This window comes from Moschus berezovskii, chromosome 17 (assembly GCF_049115385.1).
Source record: "Moschus berezovskii isolate FMDL1 chromosome 17, NW_MosBer_1.0, whole genome shotgun sequence".
NCBI classification, from domain to species: Eukaryota; Metazoa; Chordata; class Mammalia; order Artiodactyla; family Moschidae; genus Moschus; species Moschus berezovskii.
The window spans coordinates 60,744,575-60,762,759 of record NC_142476.1 but is presented as its reverse complement, the minus strand read 5'-3'; the positions used below and the strand labels follow the sequence as shown (position 1 = coordinate 60,762,759).

At 50.0% G+C, this 18,185-nt stretch overlaps 1 protein-coding gene across 3 annotated transcripts in view; it reads right to left on the bottom strand.

Moving 5' to 3' along the window:
* The window catches only part of KIF26B (kinesin family member 26B), a 531,529-nt gene that overhangs the window by 16,860 nt on the left and 496,484 nt on the right, over window positions 1-18,185 (bottom strand). For all 3 annotated transcript variants that reach the window (XM_055419734.2, XM_055419735.2, XM_088845508.1), the window contains 2 exons: window positions 12,523-12,685; window positions 8,127-11,535 (listed from right to left, as the gene is read on the bottom strand). In XM_055419734.2, the coding sequence (XP_055275709.2) occupies window positions 8,127-11,535; window positions 12,523-12,685 (3,572 nt within the window). The remainder of the gene's footprint in view (window positions 1-8,126; window positions 11,536-12,522; window positions 12,686-18,185) is intronic.

The following is an 18,185-nucleotide window of genomic DNA, read 5'->3' as shown; positions in this document are numbered from 1 at the left end:
GAACTGAGGAGGCCATGGGATGGGTGGTGTGTCACTTATCTATCACTGTGTGACCAATTACCCTAAACCCAGCAGCTAAAAGTAACAAATGTTGGTTCTCTCACACATTCCTATGAGGCAGGGACCTGGGAGAGGCTGATGGAGCAGGTAGTTTTGGCTGAGTGTCTCTTGTGATCTGCAGTCAAGTTTTCAGCTCACAAGATGGGGCTGCCGTCATCTGAAGGCTTGACTGTGGCTGGAGCATCCACTTCTAAGCTCACTGTTGTGGCTGTCAGCAGGAGTTTCAGTACACTGCCTGGTGGGCCTCTGCACTGGGCTATTTATGGCATGGCAGCTAGTCTACCCAGAGCAAAAAAGAGCAGCTCCAGTGTCTTTCACAACCTAATCTTGAAAGTGACATAACCATCACTTTCATCTACCTTATTCAATTATACACAGAGACCAACACTAGTAGAGTATGGGAGGGGATGAATCACGGGTGATGCCAGGTGGCAGGGCCCACTGGGGAACACCGAGGAGTCTCATTACCACAGATGGGACAATATCAGGAATTAGGGTCACTCTCTATTAGCCTCCTCATCTCTCCAGGGCACCCTATGAGATGAAAGCAGAGATCACCCTGATTGGTGATAGAAAAGTAAAGACGCCTGAAAGGAGAAAGACATTTTACAGGGCTACAATATGCTGATAGAGATATTCTGAAGGTTAATTTCTGTTATCTTTTATCCATGATTTTTTGCAATCTTCTCAACTTCTTCACCATGTCAATCAAGCCCTGCCAGGGTGAGAAGTGAGTGCCCAATGTCAGGTGAATTGCAGTCTAAGGGCTTCTCCTGTGTGTAGTGACTGGCTATCTTGGATTTTCTCAGAGTTCTGAACTTCAGTTCAGTTCAGTTGCTCAGTCGTGTCTGACTCTTTGCAACCACATGGACTGCAGCACGCCAGGCCTCCCTGTCCATCACCAACTCCCGGAGTTTACTCAAACTCATGTCCACTGAGTCGGTGATGCCATCCAACAATCTGTCGTCCCCTTCTCCTCTTGCCTTCAATCTTTCCCAGCATCAGGGTCTTTTCATATCAGTCAGTTCTTTGCATCAGGTGGCCAAAGTATTGGAGTTTCAGCTTCAGCATCAGTCCTTCCAAAGAATATTCAGGACTGATCTCCTTTAGGATTGACTGCTTGGATCTCCTTGTAGTCCAGGGGACTCTCAAGAGTCTTCTCCAACACCACAGTTCAAAAGCATCAATTCTTCGGCATTCAGCTTTCTTTATAGTCCAACTCTCACATCCATACATGACTATTGGAAAAACCATAGCTTTGACTAGATGGACCTTTATTGACAAAGTAATGTCTTTGTTCTTTAATATGTTGTCGAGGTTGGTCATAACTTTTCTTTCAAGGAGCAAGTGTCTTTTAATTTCATGGCTGCAGTCACCATCTGCAGTGATTTTGAAGCCCCCCAAAATAAAGTCTGTCACTGTTTCCACTATTTTCCCATCTATTTGCCATAAAGTGACGGGACCAGATGCCATGATCTTAGTTTTCTGAGTCACACCCAGAAAACTAAGTCAAGGCAAATTTGGCCTTGGAGTACAGAATGAAGCAGGGCATAGGCTAATAGAGTTTTGCCAAGAGAACGCATTGGTCATAGCAAACACCCTCTTCCAACAACACAGAGAAGACTCTACACATGGACATCACCAGATGGTCAATACTGAAATCAGATTGATTATATTCTTTGCAGCTAAAGATGGAGAAGCTGTATAAAAAACAAGACCAGGAGCTGACTGTGGCTCAGATCAGGAACTCCTTATTGCCAAATTCAGACTTAAATTGAAGAAAGTAGGGAAAACCACTAGACCATTCAGGTATGACCTAGATCAAATCCCTTACAATTATACAGTGGAAGTGAGAAATAGATTCAAGGGATTAAACCTGATAGACAGATTTCCTGAAGAACTATGGACAGAGGTTCGTTCTGAACTTGGTCATTGGTAAATCAGGTCCACGAATGAACTGATATCATCCAGAACTTGCACCCACTATTGAGGGGCCTCCCCGCCCCTCACATCTCCTCCAGAAGTACACTGGGAGTCTTACTTGGGGTGTGATGGGGAAAATTGAGGACAGGGGCCAGGGGAATGTGGTCAGACCAGAGGAAATGGAGTTTAATGCTATGAAGGGAATTTCAGAGGGAGAGATGGTGCCCTTGCTCTGCTGGAAATGGCACAGGAAACAACAGTGCAGAAATGCCATTTCATCACTTGGAGAGAATTGACCACAGTGCTTTGGTCTGGGTCCCCATAGAAATATGAGTTCTTGGATTTCCAGCATGCTCTCAAGAAGATGCTTCCTGCTCTCCGCTGCGCCTAGTCCCTGCCAGTGACTGCTCTATTCCAGGCTCCTGGGAGGTTGGGGCAGCACCTTAGTTGGGCAATAGTGATGTGGGACCTGTCAGATGCAGCTGTCTGGTTTGGGATCACTCGTCCTGAACCAGCCTCCCCGCTGATGCCAGTGGGTCATCAGAAGGATTCCTTCTTCTCTATCACTCTGCTCCTCAGCCCAGCACTCTGTATGGACATGGAGACGTCAAGTGTTAAACAAAAAACCTAAAGTTGATAAGTGCCAACAGCTTTGCTTCATGAAATGGCCCCAATCTGACCTGAATCCCCTGCTCTCCCAGCCACTTCAGGCTTGGCTGCCAGTTGCATATGTTTGGAGGGGCCCCCAACCTGTCATGGCCCATCCCACCCTATTCTCCACAGCGCTGATGACTCCAGCAAGGAGTCTGATGTCAGGCCTTCCATTTTTACCATCACTGAGTGCAGATAAAAGTGTCCACACTGAATCTGAAGATGCCGCTTCTTAGGTCAAGTGTCAGAAAACACAGGCATTCCAAGCGCCGAGGCCCACAGCACACCTTGAGGGACACACAGATGCCCACCCCGGCTGCCCATGGAGAACCCGCCTTATCAGCTTTCCTGCCATCACCCTCCATCTTCATTCTGACCCAGGGAGCCGTCACTATGAAGACAGTGAGTCAGAAAGCAGAAAGCACCGCACCGATGCTGAAAGGCCGCCCAGGCATCGGCAATGAGGAGGGGGAGGGGATCAGTGAGCGAGGATTTACTGACCAGCAAGAGCCAGCCAGCCCCAGGCCTCCCAGATGGATGCAGATGTGGCTGCATGGGCAGCTGTAGGGCTCGAACTGAAGAGTGAGCTTGTCCCAGGCTGCAGAGGAGATGGGGAGATGGCCGGCCATGGAGCTCTCCTCTGGGCAGAGCCCAGGCCCCTCACACGCTCACTCAATGCCTCTCAGCCCCGCACCCACCTCCGCCCACACTGCACTCTAAGGAGCTTCCTCAGTGTCTTAGCGAGCCAGACTTTTCTATTTTTTCCCAAAGTATTGTCAAAGCGCCTGTCTTATTTGGAACCCTTTCTCATCTGTTTCTAGATGAAGTCTCTTAGAAACACTCTAGTAATCTTCAATCAGCCAGCAAGCCACTTGCCTTAGCCCTGTTTTCATTAAGCTAGACACCACTGTGTTTCCTGAAATTCATTAAAACAAAAGAAGATTGCACCTGAGAACCGAATGGACCATGGGGAGGGGACAGAGTGAAGCATGGTGCTCTAGGCCCTTGGAGGAGTAACCAGTCACAGATTCCAGTGCAGAAGATCTGTAAACTGAACCCATCAGTCAGTAATGTTTATTCAGCTCCCAGAGAAGGGAAGGCACAGTGTTTGGTGCTTAGAGTGGGAAAGAAAATAAGAGGTTAGGTTCAGTGTTTAAAACGGGTCACCAGCAGGGCAAGCGATCAGAAGTACATAGCAAAGAACTCAGCTAACTTGTAGGACCACACTACCAGCCAGCCAACCAACCAGTGAATCAATCAACAGTGTCCACCTGATTCATGGTAACCTGCCCCAGCCCAGCTCTAGGGACTCAACAGGCTGAGTCAAGTGCTAAACAGGCCTCAAAGAAGCTCCTGCCAGGCAGGTCAGCCCTGGCTGGCTTCTCTCCTGGGCTTTCTGGATGCGGGGTCACACCATACTGGGGCTTGCTGCAGTGGAAATGAACTTCACTCAGACCTAATCTAATTTTCATATTTCCTCAGCCAGCCTGAGAGACAAGTGGGGAGAAAGAAAGAAGTCAAGGGGGTAACACACCAGGTGTGGGGTCAAGTGTCAGGAACATGGGGAAGAAGAGAGAGAGAGAGTCAGGGAAGGCCTACGCGATGGGTGATATAAATGAGCTATCAGTGGAAAGCTGGGGCCTCAGGTGGGGCCCAGCTGATGCAGCCACACAATACACTGCCCATCACGGATTCACATACTTTTAGCAACTGATTTTCAGTTGCTAACCTTTGGACAGGTTGAACATTTGCTCCCTAACTGGACTGGCTGTCATAACTACCTCATGCCTAACAGTTACACCTACATGTCCGTGCACCTATCATAGGGGGGCTGGCAAGGAACGGTGGAGGCACAAAAATGAAAATCCATCAACAGGAAGCAACCCACAGCTTCTGTCACCTTATGACACTCTCAACCAAGAACCTATAAATGACTCCCCGTTGCCAGCTGCAATAATTCTTATCATAGTTGCCAGATGTTCAAGCAATAACTTGATCTGGGCTTAAGTTTTCTGTTTATCATCACATCCATTAAGAATATTACCGTTATTGAGTTAATCCCACTCTGTTGTCCATAAACCTTGCTCTTACTGCCCCAAGCTGCCTCAGCTGACAATGCCCGTTGTCCCAGCATCCTTCAAGGCCCTGGCTCAATCCCAGTGTTTCTCTATAGCCTTCTTCAACTGCTCTGGGCCATCTTTGTCTAAATATTTCCTCCACTTAGCCCTCAATTCCTCGCTCAGCACTTGGCAATGCATCTTGGTTCCTGGTTCACTGTTCTCTGTTTCATGTTCTTTTTCCTTGCTCTCCAATGAGATTACATACTTCTCACAGTAGCTTGGTTTTCTATGCTGCCTGCCCCTTCCCAAACACACTTGGACTTTCATATCACCAAGCTCTAACAGCACAGAAGAGGTCTGAGCAATGTTTAACAACTTAAAAATAAATCCCATTGACTATGCATCATCTTATGGAAAGGAAGGCATATTATCACCAATATTCTTTATGTTATTTGCATCATCTTATACAGTGTGAGCATAGAGAGACCGTGGTGGTTCTCTACCAACCCCTTCATTCTACTTCTATGTGAGAAAACTGAAGCCCAGAGAGTATAGTTATTCCCTAAATGTCACACAGCCCAAGACCCCAAGTCTCCTGCCTTTCTAGCTCAGTCTTCCCACTGCTCCATGCCCACAAGAAAAGCCCAATTCTGCTCACTCCCCACCAGCACGGATCTCCAGGAATGGGACAGGAAAGGTGAACCATCAGGATGTTTGGTTTCTCCACCTGCACTACAAAGCACTCAAACAGCTCAAGGTTATCTTCCTAGTAATATATTTCTAGTTCGTTTTCACTAAGGAGATAACAAAAGAAATGAAGTTTTCCAAATTCGAAAGCAACCTCCACTAACATATGACTGCTTGCCTCCCCTGCAGTTCCCAACATCTCTAGTAACTGTAAAATCCAGCCATCGAGCTAGGAATTTCCTTTGATGAGCTTTATGGCTTCTCTTAAAGAAGTTGCCTTTGATTTATGCTGATCATGTCTGACATCCAGCATTTCTCTTAATAATAATCATAAATAAGTGAGACAAGGTCACCTCACATGCAGGGAGCATATCTCCACTGCCATATCCATTAGGGAGCCCAGGATCTACAGCAGCTGCTCACAGAGGTTCGATGCCCTCAGCACTCTCTATGAAATTCCATCTCTGGCACCTAGCCTGCTGCTTTGATTGTACACCAACAGCCAAACCTAACGAGGGACCTTCAGAGAACACATTTACAAACAGAGGCAGCACCAAGCAAGGAAATGTGCAGAGACTGTGGTCTACTTTCCAAGCAGTTACTTTAGTTTTTCTTCCCCTCTACACCAGTGCAACAGCCAGACCAAACAATTCAAGTAAAAAAAAACAAGTAAAGCTATTGAAAGAATAAACTGGATAGGTAAACTCAAGGTGTTCGAGTATGTGAAAGCACTCTGTGACACTCAAATGTACGTAAGCACATAGCAAATGTCTCACAATAATCTGGATTTTGAAGACCAAGATTGGGTAGATTGTAATAAATAAGGTTTATCAAACAAGTGTTGGGAAGGCCAGACTTTTTTTTTTGGCAAAGGCTCTGGCTTAAACTTTCTTGTTATTTTTAGTAACCACTATCAGTACATTTTAATGCCCTTGACTCTGAAAATAGGACCCAACAGTTGTTATGTCATACTGAATAGATTTCTGTTCTCCTCTTGTATCTTATGGGATTCTGCTCCCAGGTCTGGTGGTGAGATTCAGGGTCAAGGGCCTGATGTGGAGCATCATCAAAGTGAGTCAACGCCTGATGCACACAACACCTAGGAAATAAAAGTGTCAAGATTCTGATAGCCACGATGACTCCCAAACATGCAGGGAGGCTAACATCCTCACAGCATTTCATGATCTGTGATGGGATGGGTGGATGGGGCAATCTATTAATACCTCATAACATCTAGGATTACAACATGACTCTGTTGTCCCTTGAAGTGTTAATATTATTTTTTTTTTAGGCAGACAAATGGTTTATCATGTGCACTGACCACAGTCCTTACATCTGAATTGGAATATTCCAGAGTTTGTGCCTGTCTGTAGTGTGAGAATAGAAAAAAATCAACCCTGGGGTTGAGAGAAAAAAACCTGAGAAGTAGTTGCTGGCTGGAGCAGCTGCAGGAAAAAGGAGACCTTTCTTTTGGGTCTCATCTCATCTTTTAATTCCAAACGTGCTGGTGGCATCAATATTCCATTGGACAATGGTTTCTGAGAGCTCCAGGTTCTGCAGAAGGACCACAGTGTAGCTAAGGACAGACTAGAAGGGCTGGACAACAGACCACTCACACATCAACCAAGGTGCAGAACTGCATGTGAGGCTCTGCAGGAGATGGCTTCATTACAAACAAGTCCCGCGCTAAAGATGAGCAGGGGCAAGTTCTCTGAAGGCCATTTAAGAGCAAAGATGAGTCAGCAAACTTCTCAAGTAGCTAAAGTTGTCCTTGGTTCCTTCTGTCTTCTCTCTCTGTCCCTTTCTCTTTTTACTGACTTTTCACCTCACCTACCCTATGGCCACCTGGGCCATCATCTCTGATCTAGGTCCTCTTCTCCTTGCCCATCACACCTTACTGTCACATGTTCCCCCAAACTCCAAAGAAACAAATCAGTGGGCTTTATACATGGCAGTCCCGCCAGAGGACTTGTCTTTTGATAGGAGATTCCTGGACATAGCAAAGACTTCCTCCAAAAGCATGCATTTTGGTTCCATAGTGAGGGGGTGGTGTGCTCTGTGTGTGTGTGTGTGTGCGCGCACGCGTGCGTGTGTGTGAATGTTGGATATTTCAGGCCTGTGGTGGGAGCCTGACTGTTCCACCAGTGTGTGTGGAGGGGGCAGTGGGGTGGGGGAGGGGCTGCCCCCACTGCACCTTCCATGAGACACTGGGCTTCATCCCACCCCAGAGAACAGCTGCTAGGCTCTGGGGGCCACTGGGTCATAAGGGTAGCTGCTGCTGCTGCTGCTAAGTCGCTTCAGTCGTGTCCGACTCTGTGCAACCCCATAGATGGCAGCCCACCAGGCTCCTCTGTCCCTGGGATTCTCCAGGCAAGAATACTGGAGTGGGTTGCCATTTCCTTCTCCACATAAGGGTAGCTACAATGACCTGATCCCTTGAGTGGTTCTAAGCTGCAGTATTCTTGGTCCTTGAGCAGAGAAACCAGCTGTCTGGGCCCAGAATGGGGAGATCTCATGCAGGAAGAAGCCTCTTCCCGCCCCCCACCTCCAACCCCCCATGGCTGGTGAGTGAGGAGCGGTGCCCCGGGGGCCTGAGTGATGCCTGAGTGATGCCCTGACGGAAGGTCGGTTTTGACAGTGATGGCTCTGTCCCCAGCAGGTGACAGGTGGCGGGGACAGGGGTGCCTGGGCTCCCATCCCTGCATCCCAGGGCCCACCCCGCGCCCACCAGGTGCCCCCGCCTACCTGAGTTGGCGCGCTTCTTTGGGGCTTTGAGGCTGCGGCAGCGCCCGCCCACGGAGCTGCTGTTCTCGCTCATGGAGTCCTGGGTGGACGATGCACTGCCGGTGGCCTCGCTGTCGCGCATCATGCTCTCATAGCCGCTGCTGCCGCCGCTGTGGTAGAAGAGCGCCGTCTTGCCCATGGCTGGCGGCAGCTCCCCGCTTAGCACGCTGCTGTTGTCGCTGCCGTGGCCGCTGCTGCAGCGGTGGGGCCGGCGCGGCGGTGTGATCTTGCTGTAGGGCGAGGGCAGCGGGGCGGCGGGCGGCGGGCGCTCGTCGCTGGGTACGGCGCGCTCCTCCGCCTCGGGCCCCGCGCGCCCGGGCGGCCCCCGCGAGCCCGCGCCGCCCTGCAGCAGCTCCGAGATGCGCCCGTTCACCGCCCGCAGAGGCAGCTTGGACGCCAGGCCCGAGCCCCGGCTCCGGCTCAGCGACTGGGTGGACCAGGACATGTGCTTCCCGCCGGGGGGCGGCCCGGAGCTCTGGCCCACCGCCTGCGGCAGGGACTTGGTGGAGAAGCTCAGGGTCTTGGTGGTGGAGGTGGACAGGCTGCGGGCCTTGGGGCTGGCCAGGAGCAGCTTGCTCACGGCGGAGATCTTGGACTGGCTGGCCTTGGGCGAGGCCCCGGCCGACTGCGTGGGGCCCGGGTTGGTGGGAGAGGCCCCAGCGCTGCGGCCCGGGCTCCTCCCTGTGCGGGGCATAGTGCTGTCCTTGCCCGCGTGCAGCCGGGAGCTCATGGAGGACAGGCTCTCGGCCCTCTCCAGCGAGAGGCATTCGTAGTGGCTGACTGTGGTCCTGCCCAGAGAGTTGGTTCGGCTTGCCAGCTGCTCCAGCTTGGCACTGAAGAGCTTGCTGCTGCTGCTGGCATCCTTCATCTTGCCGCTGGGCTCGTCGGGGAAGCTGGCCAAGAAGGGCACAGGTTGGTTCAAGGGGCTGCTGGAGCTGCTGCTGCAGGTGCTGTGCTGGGGGCTGGCCCGGTTCTTCTGGTCCAGGCTGGACTTCCGGACAGGGGGCAGCGGGGGAGTCCCTTTGGGCCGAGCCAGGACACAGTGCTTGGGGGACGCCACCTTCCTCTCCAGGGTGGCCTTGGAGGGCTGGGTGCTAGAAGCCGAGCCAATGCCATTGGTCTCCGAGGCGCAGTGGTAGAAGAGGCTGTCTAGCTCCTCCTGCCTGCTGGCTTTCTGAAAAGCCCTGGGAAGGCTGCTGGACTTCAGGCTTTTGTTGAGATGCACGGGGCTCTGGGCAGCCACACTGGGCAGGGCCATCTCACAGCCATCCACCACTCTCCTGAAGTTGTCGGCCCCTGGGGAGGCAGACGCCTCACCGCTACTGTTGCTCAGCCCATCACTGGGGCTGGCCTTCTTGTCCTGTTCTGCTCTGGCCTCAGGCCTTGGGGGGCCCGTGACTGTCTCAAACCTACTCCCTTCTTCACTGGGATAAGCATTCTCTTTTTTTACCTCCTCTTCTCGTTTCAGCCAGGGGTCCTCAAATTTCATCTCTTTCTTTGCACCACTTTCCTTGCTCTCCTGGGACTGGGCTGTTTTGGGGACTGAGCTGACGGTGGCCAGGGATGCCTCAGGCTCCTGGACGTTGCGGGGGCTCATGGCGATGCAGGGGTATACTGTAATGTTGGTCTTCATGGGGATGTACCCTTCGCAGTTGCTCAGACTGGCCGTATTAGAGATGGTGACCATGGCCTTGCCCAGGGTGGATATCTTGCAGCCTTTGATGGGGGCTGCCTTGTTGAAGGAGACTTCCCCCATTTCAGACAAAATGAGCAGGTTGTCAGGGCCTGCCTTGGGTTTCTCCCGGCACACCACGGCGGTGTTCTGGATGCTGCCGACAAACTCCGAGGCGGGAGGATCTGCCATTGCTTCCCCATGCCCAAAACACGCCTGTGCTATGAAACTGTGGCACGGCTGCTCACCGTCACTGCCTGTGCTCATCTCACTCAGCCAGGAGCTGATGGAGGAACGTCTGCTCCCCGCCTCCCGGGCCTTCTCGTCCAGGTTCAGCTTTGGGAGGGGCAGGAACTGTGTGATGCTGACCTCGGACACAGGAGCCACGTTTGAGTAGCACTCCAGGTCCTCGCTGATGCTGCCGATGATGCTGACGGGCCGGGAGCCTGAGGCCAAGGCCTGCACCGAGCAGTCGCTGTTGAAGCTGATGATGCTGGTGGGGCGGCCACTGTCTAGCACCCCGCTGATGGTCAGCTCCTCCACCAGCGTGAACACCAGCTCGTCCTCACCATTCAGCTCCAGAGGCTGCTGTACCGTCACCATCGTGGTGCTCAGAATCTCCTTCTTGGAATCTGGGGAAGTTGCTGCCTGATGATCGTCATCCACAGGGGTTTCTGGGAACCCTTCACTCCCAGTCGACATGGATTTCTTCAAAACCTGGGGGCTCATTCCGACTGGGGGGGTGCGTACCTCGGGCTGCAGCAGGGGCTCACTAGACACCATGCCCGAATCCTTGCTCAAGGTGGGCAGCGGGGCTGGAGAAGGCAGGACCCCCTTCTGGGTGTAGACTTTGCATCTCTGGGAAGGAGAGCTGGCTGGCTTGTACTCTGAGGTCTTGGACAGGCTGGCGATGCCCAGCCTGGGGGAGCCCATGGGCCTGGGCTTGCCTTCCACAAAGCCGCAGGAGTTCAGGCTTTCCCGGCTGCTCTGGAGGCTGGGGCTCTGCGCGAGCTGGGAAGAACTGTGCTGGTTGCTGCTGCCGAGGACGCTCCGGGGTGAGGCAGGGGTGGGGCTGTTGGTGAGCAATGCGGCAGGGACCGGGGAGTGATTCCTCTGCACCTTGGAGGCTGGGGGCTCCGCACCTTCTCTGTCTGTCAGCTGGCCATCTGAGCCATCATCTTCCTTATCAGACTCACAGAGCGGGCTTGCCCCGGCTGCCTGGCTCAATGGGACACTCTTGCTTGCCTGCTCTGCCCCAAACTGGGCCGGCAGCTCTTCGAAGGGGAACTTGCTGGGCTCCTCACTGCCATCGATGCAATCCAACCTCTCCTGCAGCTCGGCGAACGTGTTGCACTTCAAGCAGTCCCTTTCCGATTTGCCAGCACCAGCCTCTCCGGCCTCCATGGACCTGCTGTCACCCCTGGCCTTCTGCAGGGCTGGCACAATGGGGACAAAGTCTGGGGGCCCCTCGTTGTCGGTGAGCTCCTTGTCAGAGAGGGCCGTGCCGTTTGGCCCGATGTAGATGACCGTGTCGCAGGACTGCTCGCTGCTGGAGGAGTAGTCGGGGTCGCTGGACAGGTGAGGGATGGGGAAGTCTGACTCGACGGCAGCCCTGGCGTGGAAGGGTCTCAGCTGGGTGGGCCGGCGCATTCTGCCTTCCTCACAGGAGCTCTCTCCCCCGGAGGAGCTCGATGTGTACTGTGAGTGAAAGGGAAACAGTTAGTGTGGCATCGTGGGGCAACTGGCCAGGTGACTGGCCAAGGCCATTGGCTCCACTCTGGCCATCCAGACCCCAGGCCATTACCCGGGTGTGCCAGGCCAGGTGCCCCAGCTCTGCACGTCATGCCCTCATACTACTGTGAGGCACACTGGGGAAGCAGAGGCTGCTCATGAAAGGGGGTGACCGGCCCAGGTCCCATGTAACCTCCTAAGGACTTGAGGGGGTCACCAGTTTGTACAGCCAAGCCATGTATGACAGTTTGTCCCATGGGACACTGGTTGGAAAGATGTGCTTTTGACCAAATATATGTGTGTCTATATAAATACATATATATATAAAGGAGGGGGAAAAGCCCCCACAAGTCACAAGCTGGCCACAGACCAGACTGACCACAATCATAATGATTTTCTCAAACATTCTTGTCATACTGCCACTGTCCTGGCTTTGCCTCTGCCTGACAAAATGAGCCCAGTGGTTTCATCAACCAGAATCAACCCCTGAATTAACAGGATAACACCCCTCGGCCTGAAAAATTGCCTCCTGGAAATGCAGGGGAAGTAGGGTCACCTGAGCAAGGAGTAAACTAACAGTCCCCTTTGGGATCAATCAGTTGAAGGACCTAGGTAGGCAAGATACAAACTCTGGATATTTCCCATTGCTCTTAAAAATTTTCACCTCAAAGTCGCAATCGTTTAAACTCTCTAAAGTGAACCAAGCACTCCCCGTTAGGAGTCCAGGCTGGATGACTGAGGAAATCACCAGCAGGGAGGAGGGGATGGGACCTCTCTATCGGCCAGGAGGCAGTCCTACCCCGAGGTGGATGCTAAGCCAGGCCTTCGGCAGCCAAGCTCACCAGGCCCCTGGTGCTGGGGGATTAGGAATATTGATTCCACTCTTTCTGACTCAGTTCCAGGGCAGGGCTCCGAAAGCTGCATCATCCTCCACACCCCTGGCAAACCCCTTACCTTCGTTTTCTTTTTCTTCATCCTCAAGACTCGCGAGGCGATCTGGATGGTGGACAGGGTTTCGGCGTAGTTCCCCGCGGCGGCAGAGATATGAGCGATCATGGTAGTGCGGCAGTTCACGTTCCCCAGGGACTCCCGCAGCAGCATGGTGAGCTTGCTTTCTCTGCCAACAAAGTGAATTAAGGCTGCATTAGTGGGCCATGCTTCACTCTGGCTGTCAGGGTAGGACTTCGGGCCCCTACATGGCTTGCTGTGGGCAGTGAGGTTTTTTTTCCTTTTTTTTATAATGCGTACTAATTAACATCATCTTCTACATAAAGCTATTTGTAGTTGGCAGCTGAGCAAGTGCTTCTAACCCCAAGGATGGAAAGCATGCAGAACACCTCCCTTGGCACCACTGTCCTGGCTGTGATGGGGTATTCCTGTGTGTCTATGCATATGACACTGTCCAAAAGGAGACCTGGGAATAGAAATGAGAGGCAGAGATGGGGAGAAAACAACTCTGTGACCCGTGATTGGGCATGCTGTCTGCACATCGGGCTTTTCTCTGCAAATTTCCACACCAGGCAATCCCTGCAATAAAAAAAGCACTTTCCCAGCCATGAACTTGTATTGAAGAGCTATGTGTTTATAATGCATGCAAGGTTTCTTTTGCCAAGGAGTTGCACCCACCTTATTGCCATTGTCTCCTAACATATATTTGCATATGGTAGTGACAAAGGAAAAGGTATTCATATTCCTGATTAAAACTGGGACATAGACCCAAGCACTCAATCAGCAACAGAAAGCAGAACTTTCTAGAAGGGACTCCACTAGGGATTTTGCAAGTGCTGTGTGGGGCCAGTGTCCTGAGTAATGAGGCCCAGGAGTTTCCAGATGGTGTTTCTAGGCTCTTTAAAAAGTGATCTGAAGGAACGACTCATGTTTTTTTTTTTTTTTCATTACTGAACTTGTCTTGACATTCTTCCTGCCTTGCTTTTAAGAGGCTTCTGCTTACGTCATCATCAACTCTTGTCTCTTAACTGCTGCCAAATGTCATTTTGTCTCCGGAGCCTTCCCTGATCCTGAAGTCTGAGGGAGCCTCTTTGCTTCCCATGCCCTGTGTTGAGTTTGTTTAGACAGAGGAGAGGGGTTTGTTCTCAGGTTTGTAATCAGGTCGTCAGGGCCCCCCTCGTGGCTCAGATGGTAAAGAATCTGCCTGCAATGCAGGAGACTCAGGTTTGATCCCTGGGTCAGGAAGATTCACTGGAGAAGAGATTGGCTTACCCACTCCAGTGTTCTTGCCTGGAGAATTCCATGGACAGAGGAGCCTGGCAGGCTACAGTCCATGGAGTCACAAAGAGTCAGACACGACTGAGTGACTAACACTTTCACTACTTTCAGCGGTCAGCCATTGCCCCCTCCCTCTCCCCCCCCGCCCCCGCCAGCTCTCTGGAGAGAGTATCCAGCTCAGGAGACCCTCAGGAGACCCCGTGTGACATGTCAGCAGAGATTAGACCTCAGAGACAGAAAACCACTTCACATGTGACCTGCATCAGAACTTCAGGGAGAAAAGACTTGTGTAAGAGGAATAGCTTCCCCTTTCCATCTGGGACCAATTAAGGTGTCAGTTCGGAGATACTGGGCTCACTATGGCTCAGTGCCAGTACAATTTAAAAATACATCATAGTTTCCCTTCAAGGAAAACACTCGGTGATAAAAGTAGTGGAATGAGAATGCTATAGACTGAATGTTTACATCTCCCCCAAATTCATGTGTTACAACCTAACGTCCCATGTGATAGTATCTGGAGGTTGAACCTTTGGGAGGTGATTAGGTCATGAGGGTGGAGCCCACACAAGTGAAATTTGCACCCTTATACAAAAGGCCCTAGAGAGCTTCCTTGTCCCTTCTGCCCTGTGAGGGAACGGTGCGAAGATAGCTACCTATGAGCCAGGAAGCAGGCCCCCACCAGGCACAAATCTTCCAACACCTTGATCTCAGATTTCCAGCCTCTAGAACTGTGAGGAATTCACTTAAGTCCCTCAGTCTATGGGATTCTGTTATAGCAGCTTGAACTGACTTGGACAGAAAAGTAAGTGGATATGGAGGAGGAGCCCTCCAGCTCTAGCTCCTGGCTCTAAACATTTATCTTCCTTCAAAATGTCTATCCGGAACATCATGGAAACCTCTAGAGCTGACAACCAGATGGAGAAGTCAAGTTTCATTCCTGGCACACATTCTCAGTACAGACACTGTCCATGGACAAGTCTAAGCCTTTGTCTTCCATATGGAAAGTGGGAGATACATCCCATTAGAATTAAGTTGTGATCATATATGGTTAATTCTTATTGGTCATGACAGTTATTTTTATTAAGTCTTCAGGAACACTGAGCTAGTGAATGCTGAGCCATGCTCCTAGGGGAAATATGTGGGTTTATGTTCCTGAGACCCCTGGGTCACAATATTTCATCAACTGATCAACACATAACCTTGTTTTATGTGTATATCTATTTAAAGACATCCTAATTTCTATTCCTTATAAATAATGAATTATATGTACCTTCTATATAATAAAACACTAGTTGAGAAGGATTTAACATTTCCTTGACTCTGGGTAACATGACCATAAATTTCTTTGACTTTCAGCCTTATAATATTTTCCACTATGCTTTAAAAGAAAAAAAAAAAAACTGGGCATATTATGAATCTACCAATACAGCCTGTTTCCACAGTATCATCATGCACTTCAGTGTTACTTGAGTACTTTCCAGAACTTTGATGCATCTACATCAGTGAATTTCCTCTTCCTGGATGTACCATATTGTTGATTCAGTAACACTGAACTCACACCAACAGCACTATATCATGCCTGAATGAAGCTTCTCTCACACATGTATTTTTTCCGTAAATCACAGCCTTCTTGCACTAGACAACTACCGCACTATACCTGGGGGCTACTTTACACAGTGAAATCACCAACAAAAAGCATAGATACAAAACAATACAAAAAAGTGTCACTAAATAGACTGCAAAAAGACCCTTGTTTACATGATGAGAGGTGAAACAAGAAGACAGAGCTGTTGGCTTGTCCAGTCTTAGCTGGGAACACGTGCACTGGGTGGCTCAAAATTTTTATTACTAAGCATGTCTGCAAATTACAGTAAAACTATGGATTTTGAACATAATTCACAACATAGAATCTGCAAATGATTCTGAGGATCAACTGTACTATGAAGTTCCTACTGATGAGTCTTGTTCATCAGTTGCTCTGCTGAAGGCACACCCCAGTTATTTATCCACGTGACCCTGTAAAGGCCCCAGGAAAAGATACCAAAGACAAAATAAACAGATATAGCATTGTTATTATCAAACTGTTTGCCCTGTGTGTTTCCACATGATTCCCCGATTCATAAGACAATTTTATATTTTTAAGTCCACATTGTTGGAGGAAGTCAGGGCCTGCGCGTTGCTTGGCAACGAGCATTTTAGCTCTCCTTTGGAAAGCCAGTAAAACTGCCAGCAAGATTGTTTCACGTGGGCCTCTCTAGACTCTAAAACATACCTGATGGGAGTGAAAGATGGTGGCTATAAAGTTTTTGTTTTTTCTACCTCATCATGATCCTTTAACTTGGAACAAAGACAGTTAAGTTGGGGAGAGAAGGTGAAAGAAGGGACAAACTGTAGGTTTAACTCACTGTCTTTGGCAGGAAAGTAAAAAGACTGAAAAGTTTCTAGGGCAGTGATCGGTTCAAACTCAGTGTGCACCTCTGCATAGACACCAAGGCAAGAGAAATAGGAGAGCACAGGTACAGAAATGCTGGCCACCGAGCCCCAGGGCCAGCGTGGATGAGAACTTAGACTTGAGGACCCGTGTGAGAAGGATGGGTTGGGCGGGACAAGAAAGGATGGGTGACAGAGTAGGGTTGACTGGGGTCTGGGAAGGACCATGCCATTCTTTCAGAGAGTCATGCTCTATGCACACGTATTTCACTTCCCTCCCACCCCACTGCACACATTTTTTTAAGTGATTTTTTGAAAAATGTCTTGCTTTTTAAAATAAGCCAACCTTTTATTAGCCATAGCAAGAGAACACCAAAAAATAGCCTAATGAAGAAATTTTAATTAATTTTATAAGAACATGACAGAGCACGTAGTACTCTAGGACAGGAGCTGACAAACTGAGGTCTGCCACCCCAATCCAACCCCCTGCCTGTTTTGGTAAATAAAGTTTTATTGAGACATGGCCACACCAATTTGTTAACATATTGTCTCTGGCTGCTTTCACACTACAACAGCAGAGGTGAATAGTCATGACAGAGTCCATATATTTGCTATCAGGTCTTTTACAGAAAAAGTCCATTGACCCACGCTCTAAAGTATTGACAAGGTGGTTTCATTTTAGACAGAGTGTGGAAAAGTTATCAACAAGAACACAGAGGTATGTCTTAATTTCCTTGTGTACGTGCTCGGTCGCTTCAGTCATGTCTGATTCTTTGTGACCCTATGGACTATTGCCCATCAGGCCCTTCTGTAGATGGGATTCTCCAGGCAAGACTACAGGAGTGGGCTGCCATTTCCTTCCTATGCAACAATCTCTTTCTGTCTTGACAGTTGTCCGTGTTGTCTTTCTTTCAGGTCATCTGTCTTTCTTTCAGATGTTTCCTGAAGGGAGAGCTTTTAAAATCAGCAGCATGGAAACAGGCAGAGGAACAAGCGCTGGTTTTAGAAATCACTTAAGCACCAGGACACAGTCATCAGCGACTGCCCCGTTCACTTCCTATGTGATACAGAAGCAGAGGCTGTCCTTCTCAAGGGGCTATAAGGCTGCTCACCCTCCAACTCATTAACCTGTGGATGCCTAGAGCGGCTCACTCAAATAGCATTTGGTGAATGTGGACCCTCAGGAGGCCATCCTGCAGACCCTGAGGATGTGCAGAGCAGAGGCCCTAGAGCCCACTACCCACTGAGGGAGATATACATGTAAACACACATTATCTGACTTTGCCGGTGGTCCAGTGGTTAAGGATCCACCTGCCAATGCAGGGGACACAGGTTCGATCCCTGGTCTGGGAAGATTCCACATGCCACAGAGCAACTATGCCTGTGTTCCACAACTACTGAGGCTGCATGCTGCAACTACTGAAGCCCAGGAGCCTTGAGTTTATGCTCCACAACAAGAGAAGTCACAGGTCTGTGCACTGCAACTCTCTAGAGTAATCCCCACAACTAGAAAAAGCCTCAGAGCAGCAATGAAGACCCAGAACAGCCAAAAATAAGTAAAACTTAAGAAACCAACACATTATCATACCATCCATTAAAGCCAATGACAGAGAGCAAATCTAAAACAGCACATGATAAAGAAAGACCCTCAAGCCTGGGAGTGTCCCCACCATCTTCCTATTGGCTGGAACACCCGGACTTCAATGGGTATAGCACAGTTCTCTCCTTGGCTGAGAGTCTCCTACGTGGCCCTGCATCCAGGGATATATTTGCTTGAGGTTCCCCCCGAACCCAACAGAACTCTAAATTCCTTTCTGAAAGGACAATCTGGAATCTCAAGATCATTGTTCACTGATCCTGAGAGTTGGGAAACTGTCCCAACTGGTAAGTTGGTACAGGGCTGCCAGAGTCACACATTTACAATGTTGGCCAGGTAATTTCATAAGAAAATAGACATTCCT